We start from the raw sequence: 26,201 nt of genomic DNA on the forward strand, positions 1-26,201 counted from the left end.
AATTTTGTACCGTACATTTGAGTCACAAATTAGATTTTCTCTTCAATTCAAATTAATAATTCATAATTATATATTATATTCGAATAATTACCGTTCATTATGCATGAATGAATTCAAATCTTAGACATTGAATTGAATTCAAATATGCAAATTTTACACCGTTGTTTGTCTCATTTTTTTTTTTTTTAAAGCTTTGGATCACAAGGAATCATTTTGCAATTTACATAAACCAAAATTGTTAGGCCTCCATACATAATATTGCAAGTTACTTTTCTCTGGTATTTTGATATTTGGACAGGGACACTATGGTAATGTGAGGTAATTGATTCAGAGTTAATAACAGTTTGACTGTTTTGTCTGCCACACAAGCTTCATGTGTCTTTTACAGCTCAAATTTGGAAAACTCAAAGCATCTTTTTATACATTGTAACTTTTCTAGGAGTGTTTGGATGAAAGTTTTGGATTGGTGGGGTATCCAATGTTGTTTACCGAGAACACTTGACTTGCTGCTTCTGTAGTGGCCCGAAATGGCACATGGCAAATTTCAAAGATCAGCTTGGAGATTAATTTCAAGTAGTACTATTTAGGGTATATGGTTGCTGAGGAACAAAATTGTTTTTGAGGAGGGAACTATAAATTTGTTTGATTGTTTCTCCACCATCCTTCATTGGGTTGCTATTTGGTTGCATACTCAGGATTCAAACTTCAATTATACAGGAAATGACCTCTTAAGATTTTCTAATGGCATCAAATTATGGTGTAATAAGAAATCTTAGGTAGTCTTCTTATTGTTTGCTGTAGTAGATCAGTTTTTTTTTTATCCCTTGTATTTTTCTTTGGCTATTCGCTTTATGGTCTTCTTAATATACTCTCGATGATTATCAAAAAAAAAAAAAAAAGACAAAACAACCAAAATTATTTCCGGCAACCACTAGAATTAATTATGTATCAATCTTGGTTCCAAAAATCAACGTGAAAAGAATGTATTGCAGGTTACTTTTCTCGGGTATTTTGATATTTGGCCAGGGACAATTTGGTAATGAGAGGTAATTGATTCAGAGTTGATGAAATTTTGAACGGTAAAACAATATCTATATAAAGAATGCATGTCTTATGGGAAGCGCATTGCAAGCTAAAGTAGTAATGGCTAAGCTCTTTCCTAAGCTTGTTTCCTCTCTTGCCGTTCTTCTTCTTCTTTGTCAATTTGGCTATGTAGCCTGTCAACCAACAGGTGTATATAGTCCAGGCAGAAACGCCACGTTGCCTGCAGATGAAGGTACACACGCACGATATACTTTTCCATCTACATATATATCCTTTTCCTACTATATACATAAAAAGGAAGAAAATTTGTTTATCTGTTAAATATGAGCTTTTCCTTCAATATCTTCTGATCCCTATCCAAGCAGATCCTCTTCTCTTTCAGATGACCCAATTAATAATAAGTTATGAACAAAAAGGGCATTTTTTGTGTAGATTTCATGCATGTCGCATTGCAAGCTAAAGTAATGGCTAAGCTTTATCTTAATAAGCTCGATCTTTCCTAAGCTTGTTTCCTCTCTTGCCGTTCTTCTTCTCTGTCAATTTGGCTATGTTGTCTGTAAAGCAACAAATTTATATGACATGCCTTAATTGCCTGAAGATGAAGGTACACGCGATTTCATGCTTGTTGTTGACAGTTCAATTTGCATTAGTTCAATTTACATCATTAATGAGATTTTTAATAACAGCCTAACTAATGCATACTACCTGTTTGAATTTTGCTAAAAAAATGATGTTTCATTGTTGAAAACGTTTGGCAGAAAAGGCTTTGGATGACTTGTTGAAAACGTTAGAGTGGGGTTTTCATCCAAATATCGCACGCTCGGCTTGTTCCTCTCATTTTGAATACATCAAATGCGACTGCAACAGCACAGTTTGTCATGTCACCCGCCTGTAAGTTCCTCATCAACTTCATCCAATTTTCTTTTATTTTTGTAAGGCAATACATCCTCTTTAAAACTCACTGGTTGCTATGGTTTCTATGTTAACGCCATTTTTGGGTGGTAGAACGCTCCCAGACCAGGACTTGACTGGACAAATAAATGCTTCAGCCTTGGCTAGTCTCGTTTACCTAAAAGCAATGTGAGTATCATATGACATGATGATAATAATTCGAAGTAATTATGCTGACTTCAATTCATTGATAGCTATCCTATTACCATAACAGTGATTTGTCCAAGAATCAACTTCATGGTAGCATCCCTCTCACCTTGGTGAACTTGAGTTCACTCACCCGTATGTAAGTGATCCAGTACCATATATGATCACATACTACTACTACAGCAGTTTGGACAGCAAAAGTGACTACTCGATCAACTATATTATTGAAAAATATAGTTACAGCCACTGTATTCATTATCTACAAGTATCTACTCCATCAACAAAAATTATTGAAGAAAAAGATGCATAGTAGTTGAACGACACGTTATTTAGGCTAAACCCTACAAATTAAAGTTTTTAATTTAGAATTGGAAAAACTTCAATTTAATTCTTATTATTCCACTTAAACTCCTGATTTGATCAAATTAACTTTTTAAATATTATAATTCGATTCCTAGAGTTTAAATTCTTCTAATTAGAACCCAATATATGCTTACTAGTGTTATTAGTGTCTCTTAAACTAGTTTTATTGCAGGAAGACATATTTAAGTTTAGTAGTACATGACATATGAGGAAGCTATTGTCTAGCTAGAAGTCTGGCCCTGGCGAGATGTTTTAAAAAAGGTGTTATTTCGTAGATAAAAGAATGAATCGATATAAAAGTTCGGGTAGATAATTTAATGGTTAGAGAATTCTATAATGAAAGGAGTATCAGAGAGTAAATAATTTCACTAATTAAGCTAGTGTTAATTAGTCTTGAGTACTGATAATAAGGATTGCTCATTTGATTAGTCTTTGAAAGATTCTAGATAAAAATATGATTATATAATAGAAAAAAGTATTTTCTATTTATTATATTTTAATATAAACATGTCATGCACATAGAAACTAGAAAATCTTAATTAATCTTAACTAGAAAAACACATAACAATTATTCTACGCATCATATTTTAATGTTGACTGCAATAGTGTTATTTATTTTAAAAATTAATGTTTGTTTGTAGAAATTAAATAGGCATATTGTGCATTAATCAATACTCGCCTATTGTTAATGCAACATCCTTGGGTTAAAGTAGTCCAATCCTTGGGTTGATTTTGTATAAACGACAAAAAAATTCAAGACATGATTAAAAATAAATCCTGTTCTTGGAGAAATGATGCCATCAAAATTAAACTGTAGAAACATGAAAAATTAAGTCTTTTATTAATTGATTTTGTTACGTGATAGACAAAGGAATAAGACCCGACAAAAAATCTTGTTATAAAAGACATAGTCGTGTGTTAACTAATATTGTTATTCCATAGGCAACATTCAAAGGATAAGACCCGATAATGAATCTTTTTTTTCCTGGGTCAATTTACATATAAATAAACAATTAAACTGGTCAGCGTGTAGATGAATTCCAGCCATACTCCCAAAAATACCAGCAAAGAAATCAAAGCATTGTTCGGATCAAGCCTGTAAAGGCAATCTCGAAATTGTGATCCATCACAACCTATCAATTGCTGCATCAGATGCAATCCAAAGGTCGGATAGAATACAACAGATGTTGATCATTAATTATTAAATTAAAGTCTTTATTTAAAATAATTAATTTCAATAGTTAATTCAAAAGGCATATATATATATATATAATTATCTCAAATAATTTTATAATCTTTTAATATTTAATAGTAATATATGTAGATATGTTAAATTAAATACGAGTATAATTTTTTTTTATTATTGTTTAATTAAAGAGGAAAAATATATTACAAGCATAATTTAGATGTGTGTTTGAAAAGGTAAAAAAAATAAAAAAAAATAAGTGCCCTCCCAAAAATACCAGCAAAGAAATCTTCATTGATTCATCATTTAATGTTTGTAATCTTTTGTTATATTTCCATTAATATTGTACGGTGAATGTCTTCCCACTTTCCATATGCATAGCGATCTCTCCAAAAACTTCTTTAATGGATGTCTGCATAGTTATGTGTAAAGAGCAACTTAGCTTTTGGATCATATACAATAACTAATTTCATTTCTTAGTACGTCTTCATAAAATTTATATTATTGGTTTTTATTTGAGTAATAATAAACTTATATGGTAATACATATGCATAGCGATCTCTCCACGAACTTTCTCAGTGGCTCCATACCTCCATCCTTAGGGAATTTGTCGTCCCTCAAATATCTGTAAGTATCATATATGCAATCACTGTCTCTTCGGTATCATATAGTTAATATAAGTATCATCTTTAGTGTCAAATAAATTCCTTTTTCCATTGCTGATGCAAGTTTTGTGCTCTCATTCTTGTATGTGTTTATATGTATTTTATTAATATTGATTTTTTTTTCAAAAACATTCCATGTCCAATTTTTAAAGATTCTCATTTTTTCCTAATCAAGGATTTAGATTCTATACTTCAAAACAAAATTTATTATTTCTAATATAGTTAAAAGCAAACTATCCATCATCAATTTTTTTAAAAAAAAATGGCACTAACCAAAAAGTTTGACTTGGGTATCGAAGAACATCCATTTTTATATGAATTATAGGAGAACATCTTGGATATTTTGGTTTGATTTTATACCATTGCTGTTCTTTTAAAGAATAATATATATTAATGGTAAGAAAAGAGCATATAATTTGTAACTTATGTTATCAAGAGTTCTATGAAATTATAGTCTCAGCATGCATTTTTAGAATATATATATACAAATCTAACATTTTTGTTTTCTAAAATCACTTCTTTTAAATTAATTCCATTAAATAATAGTTAAGATCTCATTGTTATTCGGAGAATAAAGTGTTTAGGACTACATAATTATATTATAATGGTGAAAATTTGAGTTAAGAACTCAAATTTGCTTCATTAAATTAAAGAAGAAGAAGTTACTGAATAGACAATTGATAGATTATACTTGTAGTTGTAAAAGTTAAGATTTTTTAATAGAATTTTTGGGGAAACATTTTCAAGTAAAATTAGCTTTGTTAGAAATGAAAATAAGGGCAAGCCATTTGGGGTCTTGATACTTATAAATGCTCATGGCAAGGTGTTAATGGTATAGTTATTAAACCCGCACCAGACTTGCTGGTCGATCCGGGATCTGATTGACTCGGTTGCTGAACCGGTCCGGGTAAGACAAAAGACCAGAACGAGCAAAAACTCGGCAAAACCCAGTTAAGACTCCCTTTTTTTTAAATGTGTTTTTTCTTCTAATTAGAGACCCCTCTTTTTTATATATGTTTTAATTGGTTATTAACCGTTTTCAAATTTTAGTATATAAATACTAAAAGAATACTTTATTTTTTTCAATGTGGGATTTGAAGTCTTTTAGTATATATATTATATGTTTACAAGAAAAAATTAAGTCATGTCTTTTTAATGTAGGATAAAAAATATTTTGAAAAAATATTTTAAACTTGATTATTTATAACATGTATAACTTATATTTACATTAATTGTTTTTAAAAATTTTCATATGAAATATTAAAATTTTAAATATTTTTTAAATATTTCCGGATTAATTCGGGTTAACTTGGGTCAACCCGTGTAACCCAAAACTCGGCTCCTTTGCTAGGTCAACCCCGGGTCGGGTCTTATAACTATAGTTAATGGTCTGATAACTATGGTTAATGGTCACAAAAATTAACTTATGAGCTCTGTTTGGTTCTTTTCTCTTATGTAATTAGGATAGTAGCCATGTTTGGCTACTTGCTGAACTGTGTTAATGCTTGTTTGGCTGTCTGCATGGTTACGAGCAAAGAGCTACTTAGCTTTTGGATCATATATAATAACTAATTTCAGTTCTTAGTTAATTTGTCTTCATAAAATTTAAATTATTGATTCTTATTTGAGTAATAATGAACTTATATGGTAATACATATGCGTAGCCGTCTCTCGAGAAACTTCCTCAATGACTCCATACCTTCATCTTTGGGGAATTTGTCGTCCCTCAAATATATGTACGTGTCATCCAATCACGGTTTCTTCAGTATCATATAATGTGAATTAAATTCTTTTTCCATTACTGACGCAAGTATTGTGCTCTTATTGTTGTGGGTGTTTCCAGGAGTTTGTCGTATAATAAGTTATCAAGTCAAATCCCTAAAGAATTGGGCAACCTCTCTAATCTCCTATATATGTATAGAAACTCGCTCGCTCTTTCATTCTCCTTGAATTTCCTTGTAACTTATTGAGTTTGGTTTGGTTATTATCTCTTGTTTAATTAGGTACTTGGACTCCAATGAACTCACTGGTCAGCTTCCACCAGAACTTGAAAGTTTGAGATCTCTTGGTTATTTGTAAGTTTCAAAAAGAAGAATAATAATGTCAACTTTTGATAGTAAGAGGAGAAATAAAACAGAAAAAAGGTGGATTACAATCCTTTTGATTTGTTGTTGTAGAGGGTTGAGCTCCAACAATTTGAGTGGACCACTGCCGAAAAATTACGCCAACTTTACTTCGGAATTGCAGTGGTTGTAAGTGCAACTCATCATATTATTTCAACCAACAATCTGTTTAATTATTGTTCCAAGGAAAAGCAACTAATTATGGCTGCAGTAACGTAGCTGGGAACCGTTTGACCGGTCAAGTACGAAGTTTCATTGCGAATTGGACTGGACTCGTTTACCTGTAAGAAATTACTTGTACTTTCGGTAATATTATTTGATTGAGAAACTGTCGATGATCGAAGAATATCATTCAATAACTGGTGTTACTTGTGTACTGAACAGGTCCCTCTCCGGGAATGATTTTGAAGGAGAGCTTCCTCTTGAACTTCTTTTTAACATGTCAAACCTCGTATACTTGTAAGTGTTCTATGATTTTAACCGGGTTAAAATAAATGCATGTTTTTATTTTGGATGGTCTTTCTTCCAGGTATGTTAGTGATGTAAGAAGCTCGGCCGGTTTCCATTTCCCAAAAAACGCAACTATGAAGAAAATAAGACGGCTGTGAGTTTTTCCTTCCTTTGCTTGTCTTTAAAGCTCACATGCATAACTAACTTGAGATTTGTAATTAAAAAAAAAAAATGCCTGAAACTCCCTTAGTACGGCAAACTCCCTTAATTTGCACCCTTACCACCTAATCCGTCAATGGATGAGGAGTAAGCCAATGAGCTTATTAGCCCCAATGTGTTGCAATTGTTGATTAAGGTCTAAAAAACTTCTTTCTTATTAATGAAAAAGTCTTTCAAAAAAATATCTTTCTTATCACTAATACAAAACAAACAGCTTGAAACTATAATAACAAAAACATATCTTATATGTAAATTTGTAATTTTAAATATTACAAAAAAAACAAATTATTTTTTAATATTTTTTTGAAATATAAGCCAAACTATCAAAACTTTAATAAAATTAATTATTAAACCAAAAATCCATGCCAAAATATATTCTTGAAATTTCATATGATATAGATGTGCAAATTAAAAAAAAAAACATTTAATTCTTTTTATCTTTTTAATTTGACATTTAAAAACATAAAAGAAAATACCCAAAAACACAGACCCCTCGCACTTTCAAGTTTCCGATGTAACAGAAAATTAAATTGCTTACAATAATTTAAATACACATTTCGAAATCTAAAAATTACAAAGTAGATTCAGGAACAGTGCTGGAAGCGGCTGAGCGGCGGCGCGTTTGTCCACTCGCGGCCGCCAGTGGCGGCGCGTGGTTCACTATCCGTCGCGAGAAAAACCAGGAAACAGGGGGTGATCTGGATTGGCTTCTTCCCCTCTTCCCTTCCCCGCCGGCGGTGAGGAACACTGTCACCTGCAACAACAGAAAAACACAAGCAGTTGTTTTTTTTTTTTCTCAGATCTGGATCTTTCGGGTCTGTTTCTCAATTTTTCTTCCTCTTTCTGGCGGCTGACGACTCTGAGGTCAGGGCATCTTTGGTCGGATTACAGAGAGGCAGAGGTGGCTGAGTGAAGGGGAGAGAGCTCGGTCTCGGTTTAGCAGAGATGGGGGCGGCTGAAAGAGCAGAGGGGTGGTACTATCGGTGGATCTGGAGTGTCTGGTTCGGCTCTGTGGAGGATGGTCTGTGAAGGCCGGTGATGGGGCTGTTGGGTCAACTGTCAGAGATCGGGAAAGGAAGATGAGTAAGTGCAGCGGGCGGCCTCTATGGTTGTGGTGGGGAGCTGGAAGGTTGATGTTGTGGCCGGGGGGAGAATGGGCTTGGGTTCCGTGAGAGGGAGGGGAGACCTGGTTCGGTCAGCGGTGGAGAAGGAGAAGGAGAAGTTGAAACAACCAGCAAGAGGAGAGAGTGAGGGTGAACGGCTCTGCCCTCTTTTGGTCTTGGCGAGCTGGCAGCTAGTTCAGGAGGGAAGGTTTGGTGAGGGAGAAGAAGATGGGGACGGCTGTGGCTTGGAGAGGGAGAGCAGCAGCTGAAGGAGGGGAGCAGCCATGGATGAAGAAAATGATACAGGATATTGCCCCTTACTGCGTGTGTTTGTGTTGTGTGACTTTCATTTATAGATAAAATGATGCTAAGTATCAAACTTAACCCTCAACTTTTTTTTTAATTAAAAAGAAACAAGTAATATCAACGTAAATCCAACAAAAAAAAAATTAATTATTTAAAAATTATTATGTTAAAAATCAAACATGCTCAAAAAACCTTTAAAAATTTAAATTTTTTTAAGATGATGTTAAAAATACTAAAAATAATATAAGTATATTAAGATCATATTTTTTAAAAGTTTTTATTGTTTTCTTGTTATTTTTTTAATATTAAATCAAAAATTAGATAGCAACATTATAAATTCAAATTGACACTTAGAATTATATGTGTATGGGAGCGTTATTGTTGTAGAATTTGGATTATGACCGATCTTTTATATAAATATATTTTTAGACCTATTTTTCTTTATATGATCTTGAGTTTTTTTTATCAGCTATTACATGCTGTGAAGACTAGTTGTATCTGGGATTCAAGTTTGAGAATTTTAATATATATATATATATATAGGCATAACAGAATCATGAAGTCACAATGTTGTGTTTTATAATTTTTTTTTTTTCTGCTATGATATTGCTCAATATTTATGTACGTGACTCTTAATGATATGGATGCATTGGATAAATCCAAACACCAACTTCTTCAATGGTTTGTGTAGGGTGATAAGGAATTGCTCAATAAGTGGTGAAATCCCCTCGTACATTGGTAATTGGTCATCGTTAACATACCTGTAAGTTTCATTTCCTCTTTTGTGAAGGATTTGTCATTCTGTCGTGGCTATTTAATTTCATCAGCTCTATAAATGCTCATTGTTTAGGGCCTTGAGGCCATCCATAGAAGTGTTGATGATTTTGACTATGCGTTTACAGAATCAACTATATATGCAATAATTGACCATAGCACAACTTTATATCAAATATGTAGGATAACGTTTGCTTTCATTTTATTGATCCTGCAGAGACTTGAGCTTTAACAGCTTAACTGGTGGAATACCAGATTCCATGAAAAACCTGACTTTAAGTAAGATGTATGCAAAAGAACTCGATCAATCCATCTTATAATAAGTTCGTTTTGCCACTCTATTAAAAAACAAGTGATGGTTTTCATATTGGTTTGTTTTGTTTAGGTTTCTCACAGGAAATATGCTTAATGGCACAGTACTTCCCTGGCTTCCTCATAAAATTGAGGACACGGCGTATGTTATGGCTTTGTGCTCTTTGCTCAGATGGGTTGTTTTTCCTTTTGTAGATTTCCTCAATAAAATCTTGATATGTAAACAATAATGTTGCAGGGACTTGTCATATAATAATTTTGATGATGGTCCGAAGAAAGGAGAAGGAAAGCTGAACATGTAATAACGGCTACTTCATTTTCTTCTTCCTTTTGTTTCACTTGCAAGAATATTATTGTCTATGAAATCCCAACTTCTAATCATTTTGTATCATGTGCACCAACTGCTTGCATGTTGATCATACTCAAGCAGTGAACCAAACAGGTATGGTAATATCCTCCATATGGTGCAATTAATTTAGAACAAATAATCCTCAGCTATTTCTTACCAATTTTGTTTGCTATTTCTAGGACTTCTATACGTGATTTCAAAAATAAATGTGGGCGAAAACCAAAGTGTAAGTTCTATTGAGAAGCTCTATAATTTTGCGCAGAACATATTTTCTATACTAATTATCATTTTTTGCAGACGATTCCTTATATATAAATTGTGGAGGAGGAGGCACAGTTTTTTATGGGAAAGAGTTTGAAGCAGATAATGCAACATCAAATTACTATGAATCTACAAAAGGAAATTGGGCTTATTCTTGTTCTGGAGACTTTGGTTCGGAAACTTATGATTCCAGTGATTACATAAAAAACATGGAATGTGGAGATTGTGATTCTGCTGAGACACAGTTATACAACTCAAGTCGCCTCTGCCCTCTTTCTCTGACATATTACGGCTTCTGTTTATTTAAAGGAAATTACACTGTGAAACTTTACTTCGCTGAAACTGTTTATCAAAGTGATGAAGATTATTCGAATTTAGGGAAACGTGTTTTTGATGTATATATACAGGTAACCGCTATATTTTTCTGCAGCTTCTTTCAAAAATTTCCATCGTTCAACATCCTCTGTTTGATATAGGGGAATAGAACACTAAAAGACTTCAACATAAAAGAAATGGCCAGCGGCACCAATAAGACATGGACTCAAAATTTCACAGCACTTGTAGGAGATGATCATCTATTGACTATCCATTTTTTCTGGGCTGGCAAAGGAACTTTCCAGGAGCCAAGTTTTTCCTATGCACCTGCTGCACTGTCTTTAAAGGGACCCCTTGTGTCAGGCATTTCTGTAACTGCAAGTAAAGAGTTGCATTCTCTTAATTTTGTTGAGCAAAGATTTCTGTTACGCTTTATCTGGATAAATAATTATTCTTTCTGTCTTCCACTATTGGTATCCAGACTTCAAAGTTGGCAAGGGACCATCTCCTTTACAAATTGCAGGGATTGCTGTAGGTTCAGTATTTGGTTCTCTACTTCTGTCGTCTTACATGTGGAAAATGGGCTGGCTGCAGCAAAATGATTTGGATGGTACCTCTCTATGCTAATCTAAAATCATTATGCACCATACAACCTTAAGAATTTACTTTGATGTTTTCTTCAAATAGATATAACTATAGAGGTCCAAGGAGATGAAAAATCTTTCTCCCTCAAAGAAATAATCGATGCTACTCGAAAATTTAGCCCCAAAATGGAGATTGGCAGGGGACGCTTTGGAATAGTATACGAGGTCAGATTTTCTTTTTTGAAACATCTGTTCCTCAACATGCACTTTTTTCTTTCAGAGTTCTGGCAAATTGATTTCCTGTGTATGCAGGCTGAATTGCCGAACGAGATAAAATTAGCAGTGAAGAAGATTTCTCCTCGTTCAAAGCAACAAGGAAAAGATGAATTACAAAGGGAAATCTTCAACCTGAAATCTTTGCATCATGAGAATCTTGTTCAATTGTTGAATGGCTATTCTAATAAAGACCTGCATCTGCTAGTAAATGAATATATGCAGAAAGGCTCCCTTCAACGTGCGTTGTTTGGTAATACTGTCATCAACCAATTTTCATCCTGCTCTTTCGGTTCTCAAGTTTTATCTTAATTTTCACCTAATGCATTACCTAGTGAAATTCATATGATTGTTGAGAACTAAACACAGGAGTAAATAGAATTCCGTCACTTAATGTTTGTGAGAGCTTCTAATTGTATATTTAAATCTTCTGTTAGTACAAGGATTGTGTACTTGCAAATATCAATAACTTAATATCAATAATCTTGATTTGTAGAACCAAATTCCACGACAAAACTTGATTGGAAAGCTAGATTTGATATTTGTTTGGGAATAGCAAGAGGTTTGAAGTATTTACATGAAGAGAAAAGGTTCAAGATTGTTCATGGAAACATAAAACCTACTAATATTTTGCTTGATAACTCTCTTACGGCCAAGTTGTCTGACTTTGGATTGGCAACGCTTTGTGATGAGGAAGATCCATTTATGACCATCGAAGCAAAAGGGTCGCGGTAAGTATTATGATCATTGATTGACAACTACTTTCATTCTTTTAATTAAGAGCTAATTAACCAATAATTAATCTCCTATTGCAGAGTTTACATGGCACCTGAGTATTCAATGGGAAAAGCAATAAATACTGTTAAAGCTGATGTTTACAGTTTCGGAGTTGTCCTACTCGAAATAGTTAGCGGGATAGTTAGTGCAGAATATACACCCAATCAAGAAGAAGCTAAGTTTCTTCTGGATAAAGTAAGTGTATCTGACAGGATAAATCCTCTTAGTTTTTTTTTTTTGTAGTTATTATCAAACCAAACATTTTCTGTCAACATTAAATGACTTGTGAATTCTACAACAAGCTCACGGAAGAAATTTATAATAGAAAAGTATATTATTATTTAATAATTTGAAATATATGTTATACTCAACTCAAGCAAGATTTATATAATCATATAACAAGAAACATAAAAAAAATATAGAATAAAATAAACTATAGAAAAATATATTTGATTAGATGATTAAATTTATTTCTTGATTACCTAGAGTTCAATTCCTTGATCTCTCTTTTCTATTGATTATTTTCTTAACATACCCCCTCAAACCCATGATAATTTTATTTTTATTGTTAGGAAATCTTTAAAAGAAAAGAGTTATGTGATCAATGTAATTAGAAATCAAATTTCACCTGTATCAAAGATTTTTTTTAAAAAAGCGTTGTATAATTTTGATTTTTTTTTCTTTCTTTCGTAATTTATCTATTTTCTTTTCGAAAATCTATCTTAATATATATGTAAAGCCCTTAACATATTGGGTTTTATTTTTACTCTTTGATTATAGTATATAAATAATAACTTCCTTTTATATATACTTAAGAAATAGATTATTCTTTTTATTTCTCTAAATAGTTATAATAAAAGATAGATTCAAAGAAAAAATATCTACAATATTCCTATTTGTAGCTTAAAATCTAACAAACCTCCTCATTAAGGAAGAAAATTTAATCACCATGGATATGAAAAGGTAATTTATGGTAAGTCTAATTACTCCCCTTTTCCATTTCTTGAATAAATTCAAAATTCCTTTTGCAACTTTTGAGCCCAAAATATAATCCCTCATCCAAGTATATCCCTTATTTTAAAAACTTGTAACGAATGTCTAGATATGGCTGAAGGAATGTCATACATGCACAACTTCTATTGTCATTGTATGCTTATCTTTAATAATTATACTTTTCTAGCCAGACATTTCTTTTCAAAATTTGGTTTTTCAAGTGATTATTTTATTTTAACTCACTCTTCGTCAAACTAATATATTCTTTTTATCATGGCTCCTTAGCCATTTTCTATCTCTTTTGTTAGGAAGAACTATCTCTTCTTTTTTTTTTTTTTTATAGGTGGTATCTTTTATACTATCTCTTGTCCAAAAACATATCAGCTTTGCACTAAGTCTCTCTTCTTTTTTCTTTTTTTTTCTTTTTGCATGTCTTTCTCTTGATGTAGATTCTCAATTCTCTTGTTGGACTTTGTTGCACCTCCATTTTTTTTAATTCTTTAGATGTTATCTAATCATCCACGTGATCTTGAAATAATTTCTCCTTATCATGAGTTGATTTATCATTGAAAAGGAATAGTAAATTAAATATTTGGTAAATAATGAAGAGTTTGAAAACAAAGTGTTTTAAAATGATCGAATGGATGGCATAAAATTGTCCATCGAAAAAGAAAAAGCTAATATTTAGAGTAGTACATGATCGACCTGCTCTGATACCAAAAAAACTTTAGAATAGAAGAGGAAATTATTCGATAATTTGATATATGTGTTACATTCAACTCATGTAGAGTTTATATAGTTATATAACAAGACCCATAAGTAAATAGAATAAAATAAATTATAAAAAATATGCTTGATCATCTCCTTTAATTGGATGATTGAAATAATTTCTTGATTGCTTAGAGTTATTTAATTCCTTGATTTTTTTAATTGATTAGAAAATAATAAGTAATAATTACTTGATTATTTCATTAATACTGGGAGCTAAGCTAATCTTGTTTTTCAATTGCAGGCTAGCGTTTTGCACGATAAGGGAAGAATCCTTGACTTGGTGGACCAGAAATTAGCATCCAGTTACGACAGAAAGCAGGCTCTTACTATTTTGCACTTGGCAATGAAGTGCGTTAATCTGTCCCCTACTCTCAGGCCTAAAATGTCCGAAGTCGTCAGTATACTTGAAGGTGAGATAAGCCCTCAACAGATTTCTGAAGGCGATGATACTCCATCAGTAAATATTGGAGGACTATACGGTGTGTTTTCCAAGGTGTTGGAAATAGATCCAATTTCTTAGATAATTGGTAATGTTAAGTTTGATGATGAAAACCTTCTGCCTCTTCTTTTTTATTTTGTAATTACTTGATGTGGTGGTGTCAAGAGAACATTGCTGTGTGCGTGAGAGACTCCATGAGAAAATATGTGTGTTTGCTTCGTCTGCTATGATTTATTTGTGCTGTTATGGCTGCTGGTAATTTCATGAATTCAATAAGATTATCATTAGCCATCCTTCTTCTTCTTTTATGAAAATGTATAGATTTTATTGATCAAAAGAAGCCAATATATATATATATTGGGCAGGAGTGTTGACAGTGTGATTCTGTTTTCCATTTCTCAGATGGGCCACTACAGTACCCTTTCTATGCAGTTTAGAAGCAGTAGCATGAGTGTTGACAGTGTGGTTCTGTTTTCAATCTTGTTTTGCTACAATTTCCTGCTGCCTATTCAGAAGCGACAGTGAACAACATATACAAAATGGAGAGGGTAATTATCTAACAAATTAGTCACCACTACAAATCTTCCATGGAGTTAAGAACTTCATGTGATACACGTTTGAGATTCCAAAGGCCTGTGTTGACAGCTTGCTTTTTCTTTGTTTTTCACTATCTTCTGTCTGACGCTTTTCCATTCAGTTTTCGATTGCCTTTGGATTTTGCTTTTATATATATATATATATAAAAGGAATTGGCTAAGAAAAAATAGAAAGAGTTAAAAAGGATACTACAAAATCATTAGATTTATCTAAGAAAGACGCAAATTATCCTGATTTGAAAAGCTTATTTAGAGGTGCGTAGATAATTTCAATGTATTTTTAAATAAAAAGTATTTTAAAAAGTAATTATCATTACTATAATACTAAATGTATTCTTACTAAAATTTCATAATGTTGCTTATACTTGTTGTTATTATTTTATTTGTTTCTATATTCTTACTCATTAGATTTATGTTTTTTTGCTATTCTTTGATTATTTTTTGAGACTTTACTTAATTTGTAGAGATTTTTATTTTCATTCCTGCTTCTTTTTTTCAGTTCGACGAGTTTTTAATTATATTTTTAATTTTTATATAATTGAAATTTGTTTTTTTAATAAGTTCTCCAACCCTAACAATTTAAGCCCAACTCAAAAAGGTATTCTTTCTTCCCTTTCTGTTTTTCTCTCAATCCTAGCTAATTACAGATCAGTTTAGGCTATGTTATTTCGCTACTTATAAGTTGTTGTTGAATTTAAGTAGTAAAACCACGTGTGTTTTGCTTTTTATAATTATATGAGAAGGTGAAATAATTAACAAGATCCTATAGCTTCAGCAAACTTTATGGCTACAAGTAGCGGCACATTCCATATTTAATTAATTAATGCTAATTTATTTTTTAAGAATTCATATCTATTTCTTTACTTACAAGTATAGTTGTTAATTATATTTTAGTTTGTTTACTACTCTCTCTTCTGTCTTGCTCTATATAAATTTCATTGACTATAAAATTGAGTACTATTTTTTTTTTGTTGAGAATTTATATCTATTTCTTAAATTATAAATAGTGTTGCTAATTACATTTTAGTTTGTTGAATATATTCTTTTTTATGCACAATTAATCATACTCGTCGATAATATATATATATATATATATATATATATATATATATATATATATATAATAGACGGTACTTTCTATGTGTTTTTTTATTTAAAGTCAGTGCTCCTAAGCTGATGCTGATCTAAGACACATGACGTGTGATTAATTAGCTTTTAGATTATCTTTGATACTTAATTTAAGTTGTAAATAAATCTTAAGATGAGAAATTCCAAGTTGGGAGTCAACAGATGCAGAAGTGGGACTTTAACATAAAGTCATAAACTAATTAAACTCTTAAGACTTCAAATCTTTTCCTTGAAGTTTGGACCTTCCACTAACATGGGAATGGGAATGCAATTTTATATGTGAAAAGAAATCTATCGAAGACCAAAAATGCATGTGAGAAAGTGGGATTGGGAAGAAGGCATTGGTAAAGGAGAGATGGCATGTGAAATCACGGGTTGAAAGAGGAGCAAGCGGTGTTTTATAAGTGTGGTTGTAGGTATTTTTTAAAATAATTTTTTATTAGAAATATATTAAAATAATATTTTTTATTTTTAAAAATTTATTTTTAATATAAATACTTTAAAATAAAAATATATAAAAAAACATTTCATAAATTTTCACTACACTCTCAAACTAGTAGAAGCTTTGACATAGCTCCATTCTTCGTTGGCATTTGCCATGATAAGGATGAAATCATAAACTGCTTTTTTTATGTAAAATTCTTGACAGGGTTTGGCATGTGAAGTCACAGTCGGATTTATTGTTTTCATACAAACCAGTACAATTCCAATTTTATAGAAGAAGATTATAACTCGATTTAAGACTATAATTTGATTAATCCATTATGAATTCAAAAGCAAGAAATTGTGATAATTTTGTTTTTAATGGAACGTTTCCAGGTTACCAATGCATCTTGGACCATTCCAATTCAATGATGCAAGAAAAAAAATTTGAATTTTCTTACTTAGCCAACTTTAGCTTAGCTTAAATGTCTCAATCATATCATTGAACTTATTAAATTTGACACTTGATCATGTTGATGGTCTAAGTTATAGGTTGAACGGGTTAATTTAAATTAATCAAAACAACATTGTTTCCTTTTATTCTCCTTTTGATTTAAATCTTCCTTTAGTAAATATTGAAGGAAAAACATGTACTGGTTCTTAAGAATTATGGCTCCTTGATATTATGTGATATCAATATATATATTGTTTCATGCATGTTTTCAATTATAATTACTATCTTATTTATGTTTTCATTTCAGAAGCAGTTTTCAATTACCATCTTATTTATGTTTTCAATTAATATCACAAAGTAAAGTGAACATGTGAAAGAATCAAGCCTACAAGATATTTACTTGAAAAATATATTCAAGAATAATATAAATTATATTTTGAAATCTTATCTAACAATTTAAATTTTTAAATTGAGAAGGTTCTTTAAAAGTTTATCTTTGTCGACTTTGTAGATTCATTATAAATTTTTACTTTATTGATCTTCATTAACAAAAATTATATATGAATTTGTTTCATTAATTGTTTATATATATATGAAAGTGTAGTCACTTATTTAATTTTTAATGATTATTTAAATTATGATGTTATAAAAACATAGCCTAAAGGTTCAGTATTGAAAATATATAAAAAACAAATCATGTTTAATTAATAAAGTATTATTAGAATTTTTTTCTAATTACAAATTATATTTTCTCAATGTGAATTAAAATTGATAAAATTGATAATACATTAAAAAAATAAAAATAAAAATAAGATAAATTTTAATATCAATTAAAGTGAATAAACCTTTCTAAATCGTTGGAATAATCTAAATATGATTTTAGCATTTTAAAAACATTATTTATGCACCACTTAGTAACTAATCAAATTCAAATAATTAATTCATTATAATAAAAAAAATTAAAATACAATAGTGAAATTAATCTTAAACTTACATGTTATTAATTATTAAAAAATTATGAAAATTATTCAAACCTTCTGATTGAAGCAGCACACCACCTAATTTATTTTGAGAGTATTTAAATATCAATCAGTGACTGATTTTGTTGAAAATAAAACGTGTTGATTGTACTTTTGCTACTTTGATAAAAGTACTTTTTAGAAGATAAAATGTTAGAGCGCTAATCTACTCTTTAGAAGATAAGTACTATCTACTCTTTAGAAGATAAGTACTGTATATCAATCAAGAAATGACCAAACATAATTTTCTTTTTCTTTCTTTTATTAACATGAGTTTCTGAACTAGTTTGTACGTATCTCGATCAATTTTACGATCCTGAAGTTAACGGTCATGTAAACCTCCAATGACCTTAGGTTTTATAAGATTCAAATTGATGATCTTTAAGGAACAAACTCAAAACCTGACCAATTGAGCTACACTTTTTAGAGTTACCAAACATGATTTTTTTTTTACTTTAACGTGGGTGTTCGGGTCAGCTTACGCACACCTCGACTAATCCCATGGGTTCTGAAGTTAACGACCATGTAAGTCTCCAGTGGCCATCATATGAGCAACCATAGGGCTCGAACATGAGACCACAGAGGAAACAAATCTCTTGGTCCCAAACTCTTACCAAACATGATTCTTGATTATATGTGTGGGTAACTAAGTACACATTGCTACAGTATACTATGATTTGTTGTGTTATATTGTACGTAAAATCAATCAACTGTTCCGTATTGTATTGTTATATGATTAAAATAAAATTATTATTACATTGCTAATTAATGGTTTTAGTGCTGAACATGAACAAATACTTGACCTTAAATTTTAAAGATGCATTATTACTTCTCAATGTTCACTTTCTGATTGGACCCAAGAAATGTAGGGTAAGCTATCAGTTTTTGGCCTTCAACTGATGCTTTAGCTTTATTAATCTTTCTCTGCTCGACAATGCAAAAGATCGACATAATGGAAGCAAACGATCGACATATTGGAAACAAAAGATGCTGAATTACATGAACAAAGACCTGACCATAAATCTTAAAGATGCTTTATATCTTCTCAATGTTCACTTTCTGATTGGACCCAAGAAATGTAGGGTAAGCTATCAGCTTTTGGCCTTCATACGTACTGGTGCTTTAGCTTTATTAAATGCAAAAGATAAACAAAAGATGCTGAATTACATGAACAAAGACTTGACCATAAATTTTAAAGATGCATTATTACTTACTTCTCAATGTTCAGATTCCATGGGTTCAATCATTAATTTATGATGTATCAAATCATTTAGCAGAGCCGTTAGTACCCTTTATATTCTTATTCTTGCACTGTAGAAGCAGTGGCATGAGTGTTGACAGTGTGATTCTGTTTTCAATCTTGTTTTGCTACAATTTCCTGCTGCCTCTTCAGAAGCGACAGTGAAGAACATATACAAAATGGAGAGGGTAATTATCTAACAAATTAGTCACCCCTACAATTAATCTTCCATGGAATTAAGAACTTCATGTGATACACGTTTGAGATTCCAGAGGCATGTGTTGACAGCTTGCTTTTTCTTTGTTTTTCACTGTCTTCTGTCTGACGCTTTTCCATTCACTTTTCAATTGCCTTTATAGTACTTTCACTATTTTCTTTGTTATGGAGGTTTGATATAGTGGAGGGCATAATTTTTTCAAAGGAATTTGGGTTTTTTCTTTTCTTTAGTGGTGTGACAGTGGGAGCTTGAAGATGATGAGTTGGTCTTGTTATTTTTATTTAAATGTGGGTGTGATGGGTCATGGTTTTTTACTCTCTGTTTTTGGAGTGTATTTTTCTCATTTTTTGTTTTTTAAGATAGAATTTTTAGTATTTTTTTATGCTAATTATTTTTAACTAATTTCTCCCTTTTCTTTTAGTGTGGCCTTTATTTAAGGTGTGTTTGAGAATATAATATATAGCGGTTGTGGTTTAAAGTACTTTTCACTTATAAATATATCAACATAATATTTTTTTTTATTTTTTAAAAAATTATTTTGACACCAGCACATCAAATTAAATGATCTGAAAATATAAAAAAAATTAATTTTAAATAAAACAAATTCAAATTTTGAGGAATTCCCAGCCACACCCTTATACTAGTAAAACAAATGTTCTTTTCACTCTTAGGTGCTAATCTATCACACACACTTCTTGTATTTTCTGAGACTTTCTAGTGTCACCTAAAATTCCCCTCCTTTTTTTTCAAATAAAATATATTCTCCCTCTTTTTTTTTTAGTTTTTGGGAAATTCAATTTTTAAAAATCAAAATGTGCTCTCTCTTTTAAAAAAAATTCAAAGAATTTTTTTTGATTTTTTTATTTTTAACTAATTGTTTTTGAAAAATTTGTTAATATGAAAAACAAATGATAAAAAATTATAAAATAACCAAAAGTTGGCCAAAAATGTTGAAAATATATTTTTGATATTTTTATTTTTTCAAAAATATAGGGGTAAGAAATTATGTTATGACAATAGTCATCACAACTATTAACAAACTTGAAATGCATCAAATGATTATAAAATTAGCTTTCTTAAACGGTGACATAGTCAAAGAGGTTTACATGGAACAATCCCAAAGATTTTCATTTGATTGAAATATCAAGTGGAAAATAATAGAATAATCTTAATGAAAGATCACCTATTTAAGTGAGAAATATGATCATTTCTTTGAGAATTTCAAAAATATTAAAAAATGCTGACCTTTCATTATAAAATAGCTTTTGAGTTTTTTATTTTTATTTTTGAATAATATTAATATGTAATGCAATTAATTAAGGTGATCTTGTTAGAATTTTAAAAGACTAATAAGCAATAAGTTTTGGATTACTATTACATGCTTTACCTTGCAGTTAAACTAAACAAACATCTAATGTAAATTTACATTAGGTTCACTTATCCAGATCACTGTTTATTTTTTGACAACAAGATGTCCATCAATGTCGCTTGTAAACAACAATATTATAGTTTCAAATTCATTTTTGCATAATTGTTGTATTTGTTTTTATAATGAAAGGTCAGCATTTTTTTTCCTTTCCATCAATGTTGCTTGTAAATCTGAGTAAGTGTTATCAGAGCTTTTGCTCAAAATCCATCAATGGCCATCATGTTTGTAAAATTTTGTACCGTACATTTGAGTCACAAATTAGATTTTCTCTTCAATTCAAATTAATAATTCATAATTATATATTATATTCGAATAATTACCGTTCATTATGCATGAATGAATTCAAATCTTAGACATTGAATTGAATTCAAATATGCAAATTTTACACCGTTGTTTGTCTCATTTTTTTTTTTTTTAAAGCTTTGGATCACAAGGAATCATTTTGCAATTTACATAAACCAAAATTGTTAGGCCTCCATACATAATATTGCAAGTTACTTTTCTCTGGTATTTTGATATTTGGACAGGGACACTATGGTAATGTGAGGTAATTGATTCAGAGTTAATAACAGTTTGACTGTTTTGTCTGCCACACAAGCTTCATGTGTCTTTTACAGCTCAAATTTGGAAAACTCAAAGCATCTTTTTATACATTGTAACTTTTCTAGGAGTGTTTGGATGAAAGTTTTGGATTGGTGGGGTATCCAATGTTGTTTACCGAGAACACTTGACTTGCTGCTTCTGTAGTGGCCCGAAATGGCACATGGCAAATTTCAAAGATCAGCTTGGAGATTAATTTCAAGTAGTACTATTTAGGGTATATGGTTGCTGAGGAACAAAATTGTTTTTGAGGAGGGAACTATAAATTTGTTTGATTGTTTCTCCACCATCCTTCATTGGGTTGCTATTTGGTTGCATACTCAGGATTCAAACTTCAATTATACAGGAAATGACCTCTTAAGATTTTCTAATGGCATCAAATTATGGTGTAATAAGAAATCTTAGGTAGTCTTCTTATTGTTTGCTGTAGTAGATCAGTTTTTTTTTTATCCCTTGTATTTTTCTTTGGCTATTCGCTTTATGGTCTTCTTAATATACTCTCGATGATTATCAAAAAAAAAAAAAAAAGACAAAACAACCAAAATTATTTCCGGCAACCACTAGAATTAATTATGTATCAATCTTGGTTCCAAAAATCAACGTGAAAAGAATGTATTGCAGGTTACTTTTCTCGGGTATTTTGATATTTGGCCAGGGACAATTTGGTAATGAGAGGTAATTGATTCAGAGTTGATGAAATTTTGAACGGTAAAACAATATCTATATAAAGAATGCATGTCTTATGGGAAGCGCATTGCAAGCTAAAGTAGTAATGGCTAAGCTCTTTCCTAAGCTTGTTTCCTCTCTTGCCGTTCTTCTTCTTCTTTGTCAATTTGGCTATGTAGCCTGTCAACCAACAGGTGTATATAGTCCAGGCAGAAACGCCACGTTGCCTGCAGATGAAGGTACACACGCACGATATACTTTTCCATCTACATATATATCCTTTTCCTACTATATACATAAAAAGGAAGAAAATTTGTTTATCTGTTAAATATGAGCTTTTCCTTCAATATCTTCTGATCCCTATCCAAGCAGATCCTCTTCTCTTTCAGATGACCCAATTAATAATAAGTTATGAACAAAAAGGGCATTTTTTGTGTAGATTTCATGCATGTCGCATTGCAAGCTAAAGTAATGGCTAAGCTTTATCTTAATAAGCTCGATCTTTCCTAAGCTTGTTTCCTCTCTTGCCGTTCTTCTTCTCTGTCAATTTGGCTATGTTGTCTGTAAAGCAACAAATTTATATGACATGCCTTAATTGCCTGAAGATGAAGGTACACGCGATTTCATGCTTGTTGTTGACAGTTCAATTTGCATTAGTTCAATTTACATCATTAATGAGATTTTTAATAACAGCCTAACTAATGCATACTACCTGTTTGAATTTTGCTAAAAAAATGATGTTTCATTGTTGAAAACGTTTGGCAGAAAAGGCTTTGGATGACTTGTTGAAAACGTTAGAGTGGGGTTTTCATCCAAATATCGCACGCTCGGCTTGTTCCTCTCATTTTGAATACATCAAATGCGACTGCAACAGCACAGTTTGTCATGTCACCCGCCTGTAAGTTCCTCATCAACTTCATCCAATTTTCTTTTATTTTTGTAAGGCAATACATCCTCTTTAAAACTCACTGGTTGCTATGGTTTCTATGTTAACGCCATTTTTGGGTGGTAGAACGCTCCCAGACCAGGACTTGACTGGACAAATAAATGCTTCAGCCTTGGCTAGTCTCGTTTACCTAAAAGCAATGTGAGTATCATATGACATGATGATAATAATTCGAAGTAATTATGCTGACTTCAATTCATTGATAGCTATCCTATTACCATAACAGTGATTTGTCCAAGAATCAACTTCATGGTAGCATCCCTCTCACCTTGGTGAACTTGAGTTCACTCACCCGTATGTAAGTGATCCAGTACCATATATGATCACATACTACTACTACAGCAGTTTGGACAGCAAAAGTGACTACTCGATCAACTATATTATTGAAAAATATAGTTACAGCCACTGTATTCATTATCTACAAGTATCTACTCCATCAACAAAAATTATTGAAGAAAAAGATGCATAGTAGTTGAACGACACGTTATTTAGGCTAAACCCTACAAATTAAAGTTTTTAATTTAGAATTGGAAAAACTTCAATTTAATTCTTATTATTCCACTTAAACTCCTGATTTGATCAAATTAACTTTTTAAATATTATAATTCGATTCCTAGAGTTTAAATTCTTCTAATTAGAACCCAATATATGCTTACTAGTGTTATTAGTGTCTCTTAAACTAGTTTTATTGCAGGAAGACATATTTAAGTTTAGTAGTACATGACATATGAGGAAGCTATTGTCTAGCTAGAAGTCTGGCCCTGGCGAGATGTTTTAAAAAAGGTGTTATTTCGTAGATAAAAGAATGAATCGATATAAAAGTTCGGGTAGATAATTTAATGGTTAGAGAATTCTATAATGAAAGGAGTATCAGAGAGTAAATAATTTCACTAATTAAGCTAGTGTTAATTAGTCTTGAGTACTGATAATAAGGATTGCTCATTTGATTAGTCTTTGAAAGATTCTAGATAAAAATATGATTATATAATAGAAAAAAGTATTTTCTATTTATTATATTTTAATATAAACATGTCATGCACATAGAAACTAGAAAATCTTAATTAATCTTAACTAGAAAAACACATAACAATTATTCTACGCATCATATTTTAATGTTGACTGCAATAGTGTTATTTATTTTAAAAATTAATGTTTGTTTGTAGAAATTAAATAGGCATATTGTGCATTAATCAATACTCGCCTATTGTTAATGCAACATCCTTGGGTTAAAGTAGTCCAATCCTTGGGTTGATTTTGTATAAACGACAAAAAAATTCAAGACATGATTAAAAATAAATCCTGTTCTTGGAGAAATGATGCCATCAAAATTAAACTGTAGAAACATGAAAAATTAAGTCTTTTATTAATTGATTTTGTTACGTGATAGACAAAGGAATAAGACCCGACAAAAAATCTTGTTATAAAAGACATAGTCGTGTGTTAACTAATATTGTTATTCCATAGGCAACATTCAAAGGATAAGACCCGATAATGAATCTTTTTTTTCCTGGGTCAATTTACATATAAATAAACAATTAAACTGGTCAGCGTGTAGATGAATTCCAGCCATACTCCCAAAAATACCAGCAAAGAAATCAAAGCATTGTTCGGATCAAGCCTGTAAAGGCAATCTCGAAATTGTGATCCATCACAACCTATCAATTGCTGCATCAGATGCAATCCAAAGGTCGGATAGAATACAACAGATGTTGATCATTAATTATTAAATTAAAGTCTTTATTTAAAATAATTAATTTCAATAGTTAATTCAAAAGGCATATATATATATATATATATATAATTATCTCAAATAATTTTATAATCTTTTAATATTTAATAGTAATATATGTAGATATGTTAAATTAAATACGAGTATAATTTTTTTTTATTATTGTTTAATTAAAGAGGAAAAATATATTACAAGCATAATTTAGATGTGTGTTTGAAAAGGTAAAAAAAATAAAAAAAAATAAGTGCCCTCCCAAAAATACCAGCAAAGAAATCTTCATTGATTCATCATTTAATGTTTGTAATCTTTTGTTATATTTCCATTAATATTGTACGGTGAATGTCTTCCCACTTTCCATATGCATAGCGATCTCTCCAAAAACTTCTTTAATGGATGTCTGCATAGTTATGTGTAAAGAGCAACTTAGCTTTTGGATCATATACAATAACTAATTTCATTTCTTAGTACGTCTTCATAAAATTTATATTATTGGTTTTTATTTGAGTAATAATAAACTTATATGGTAATACATATGCATAGCGATCTCTCCACGAACTTTCTCAGTGGCTCCATACCTCCATCCTTAGGGAATTTGTCGTCCCTCAAATATCTGTAAGTATCATATATGCAATCACTGTCTCTTCGGTATCATATAGTTAATATAAGTATCATCTTTAGTGTCAAATAAATTCCTTTTTCCATTGCTGATGCAAGTTTTGTGCTCTCATTCTTGTATGTGTTTATATGTATTTTATTAATATTGATTTTTTTTTCAAAAACATTCCATGTCCAATTTTTAAAGATTCTCATTTTTTCCTAATCAAGGATTTAGATTCTATACTTCAAAACAAAATTTATTATTTCTAATATAGTTAAAAGCAAACTATCCATCATCAATTTTTTTTAAAAAAAATGGCACTAACCAAAAAGTTTGACTTGGGTATCGAAGAACATCCATTTTTATATGAATTATAGGAGAACATCTTGGATATTTTGGTTTGATTTTATACCATTGCTGTTCTTTTAAAGAATAATATATATTAATGGTAAGAAAAGAGCATATAATTTGTAACTTATGTTATCAAGAGTTCTATGAAATTATAGTCTCAGCATGCATTTTTAGAATATATATATACAAATCTAACATTTTTGTTTTCTAAAATCACTTCTTTTAAATTAATTCCATTAAATAATAGTTAAGATCTCATTGTTATTCGGAGAATAAAGTGTTTAGGACTACATAATTATATTATAATGGTGAAAATTTGAGTTAAGAACTCAAATTTGCTTCATTAAATTAAAGAAGAAGAAGTTACTGAATAGACAATTGATAGATTATACTTGTAGTT

The 26,201-nt window shown here is 30.8% G+C and overlaps 2 protein-coding genes across 7 annotated transcripts in view; both read left to right on the plus strand.

Moving 5' to 3' along the window:
* Positions 1-1,136: 1,136 nt before the first annotated feature.
* LOC133677364 (probable LRR receptor-like serine/threonine-protein kinase At1g53430) lies at positions 1,137-15,106 on the plus strand. 5 transcript variants are annotated; one of them, XM_062099378.1, is made up of 27 exons: positions 1,137-1,276; positions 1,803-1,935; positions 2,050-2,124; positions 2,210-2,281; positions 4,247-4,318; positions 6,021-6,092; positions 6,200-6,271; positions 6,360-6,431; positions 6,534-6,608; positions 6,691-6,762; positions 6,864-6,938; positions 7,009-7,083; positions 9,249-9,320; positions 9,549-9,617; positions 9,717-9,785; positions 9,882-9,941; positions 10,071-10,085; positions 10,172-10,218; positions 10,290-10,660; positions 10,730-10,949; positions 11,050-11,178; positions 11,256-11,377; positions 11,465-11,678; positions 11,922-12,156; positions 12,241-12,397; positions 14,208-14,493; positions 14,808-15,106. In XM_062099378.1, the coding sequence occupies exons 1-26, from the start codon at positions 1,144-1,146 to the stop codon at positions 14,484-14,486; spliced, it is 3,057 nt and encodes a 1,018-aa protein (XP_061955362.1). In that variant the 5' UTR covers positions 1,137-1,143; the 3' UTR covers positions 14,487-14,493; positions 14,808-15,106. The 5 variants fall into 5 exon arrangements, with proteins under 5 accessions (XP_061955362.1, XP_061955364.1, XP_061955361.1 ...); XM_062099380.1 differs by having other exon boundaries at positions 14,208-14,445; XM_062099377.1 differs by lacking the exon at positions 14,808-15,106 and having other exon boundaries at positions 14,208-14,696.
* Positions 15,107-22,288: 7,182 nt separating this feature from the next.
* Positions 22,289-26,201, plus strand: part of LOC133677362 (probable LRR receptor-like serine/threonine-protein kinase At1g53430) — a 46,100-nt gene continuing 42,187 nt past the window's right edge. For both annotated transcript variants that reach the window (XM_062099376.1, XM_062099374.1), the window contains exon 1: positions 22,289-22,371. The gene's annotated coding sequence lies outside the window, so the exon portion shown is untranslated. The remainder of the gene's footprint in view (positions 22,372-26,201) is intronic.

The sequence above is a fragment of the Populus nigra genome, chromosome 17, assembly GCF_951802175.1.
Source record: "Populus nigra chromosome 17, ddPopNigr1.1, whole genome shotgun sequence".
In the NCBI taxonomy this organism is placed as follows: Eukaryota; Viridiplantae; Streptophyta; class Magnoliopsida; order Malpighiales; family Salicaceae; genus Populus; species Populus nigra.

What these genes read in the sequence shown, in the direction of transcription:
- LOC133677364 (XM_062099378.1), top strand. Translation starts at nt 1,144, where the DNA reads ATGGCTAAGCTCTTTCCTAAGCTTGTTTCCTCTCTTGCCGTTCTTCTT. An exon ending in GTTTGTCATGTCACCCGCCT is followed by an intron (nt 1,936 to 2,049) that starts GTAAGTTCCTCA and finishes TTTGGGTGGTAG; the next exon opens with AACGCTCCCAGACCAGGACT. An exon ending in ATGTCAAACCTCGTATACTT is followed by an intron (nt 6,939 to 7,008) that starts GTAAGTGTTCTA and finishes TCTTTCTTCCAG; the next exon opens with GTATGTTAGTGATGTAAGAA.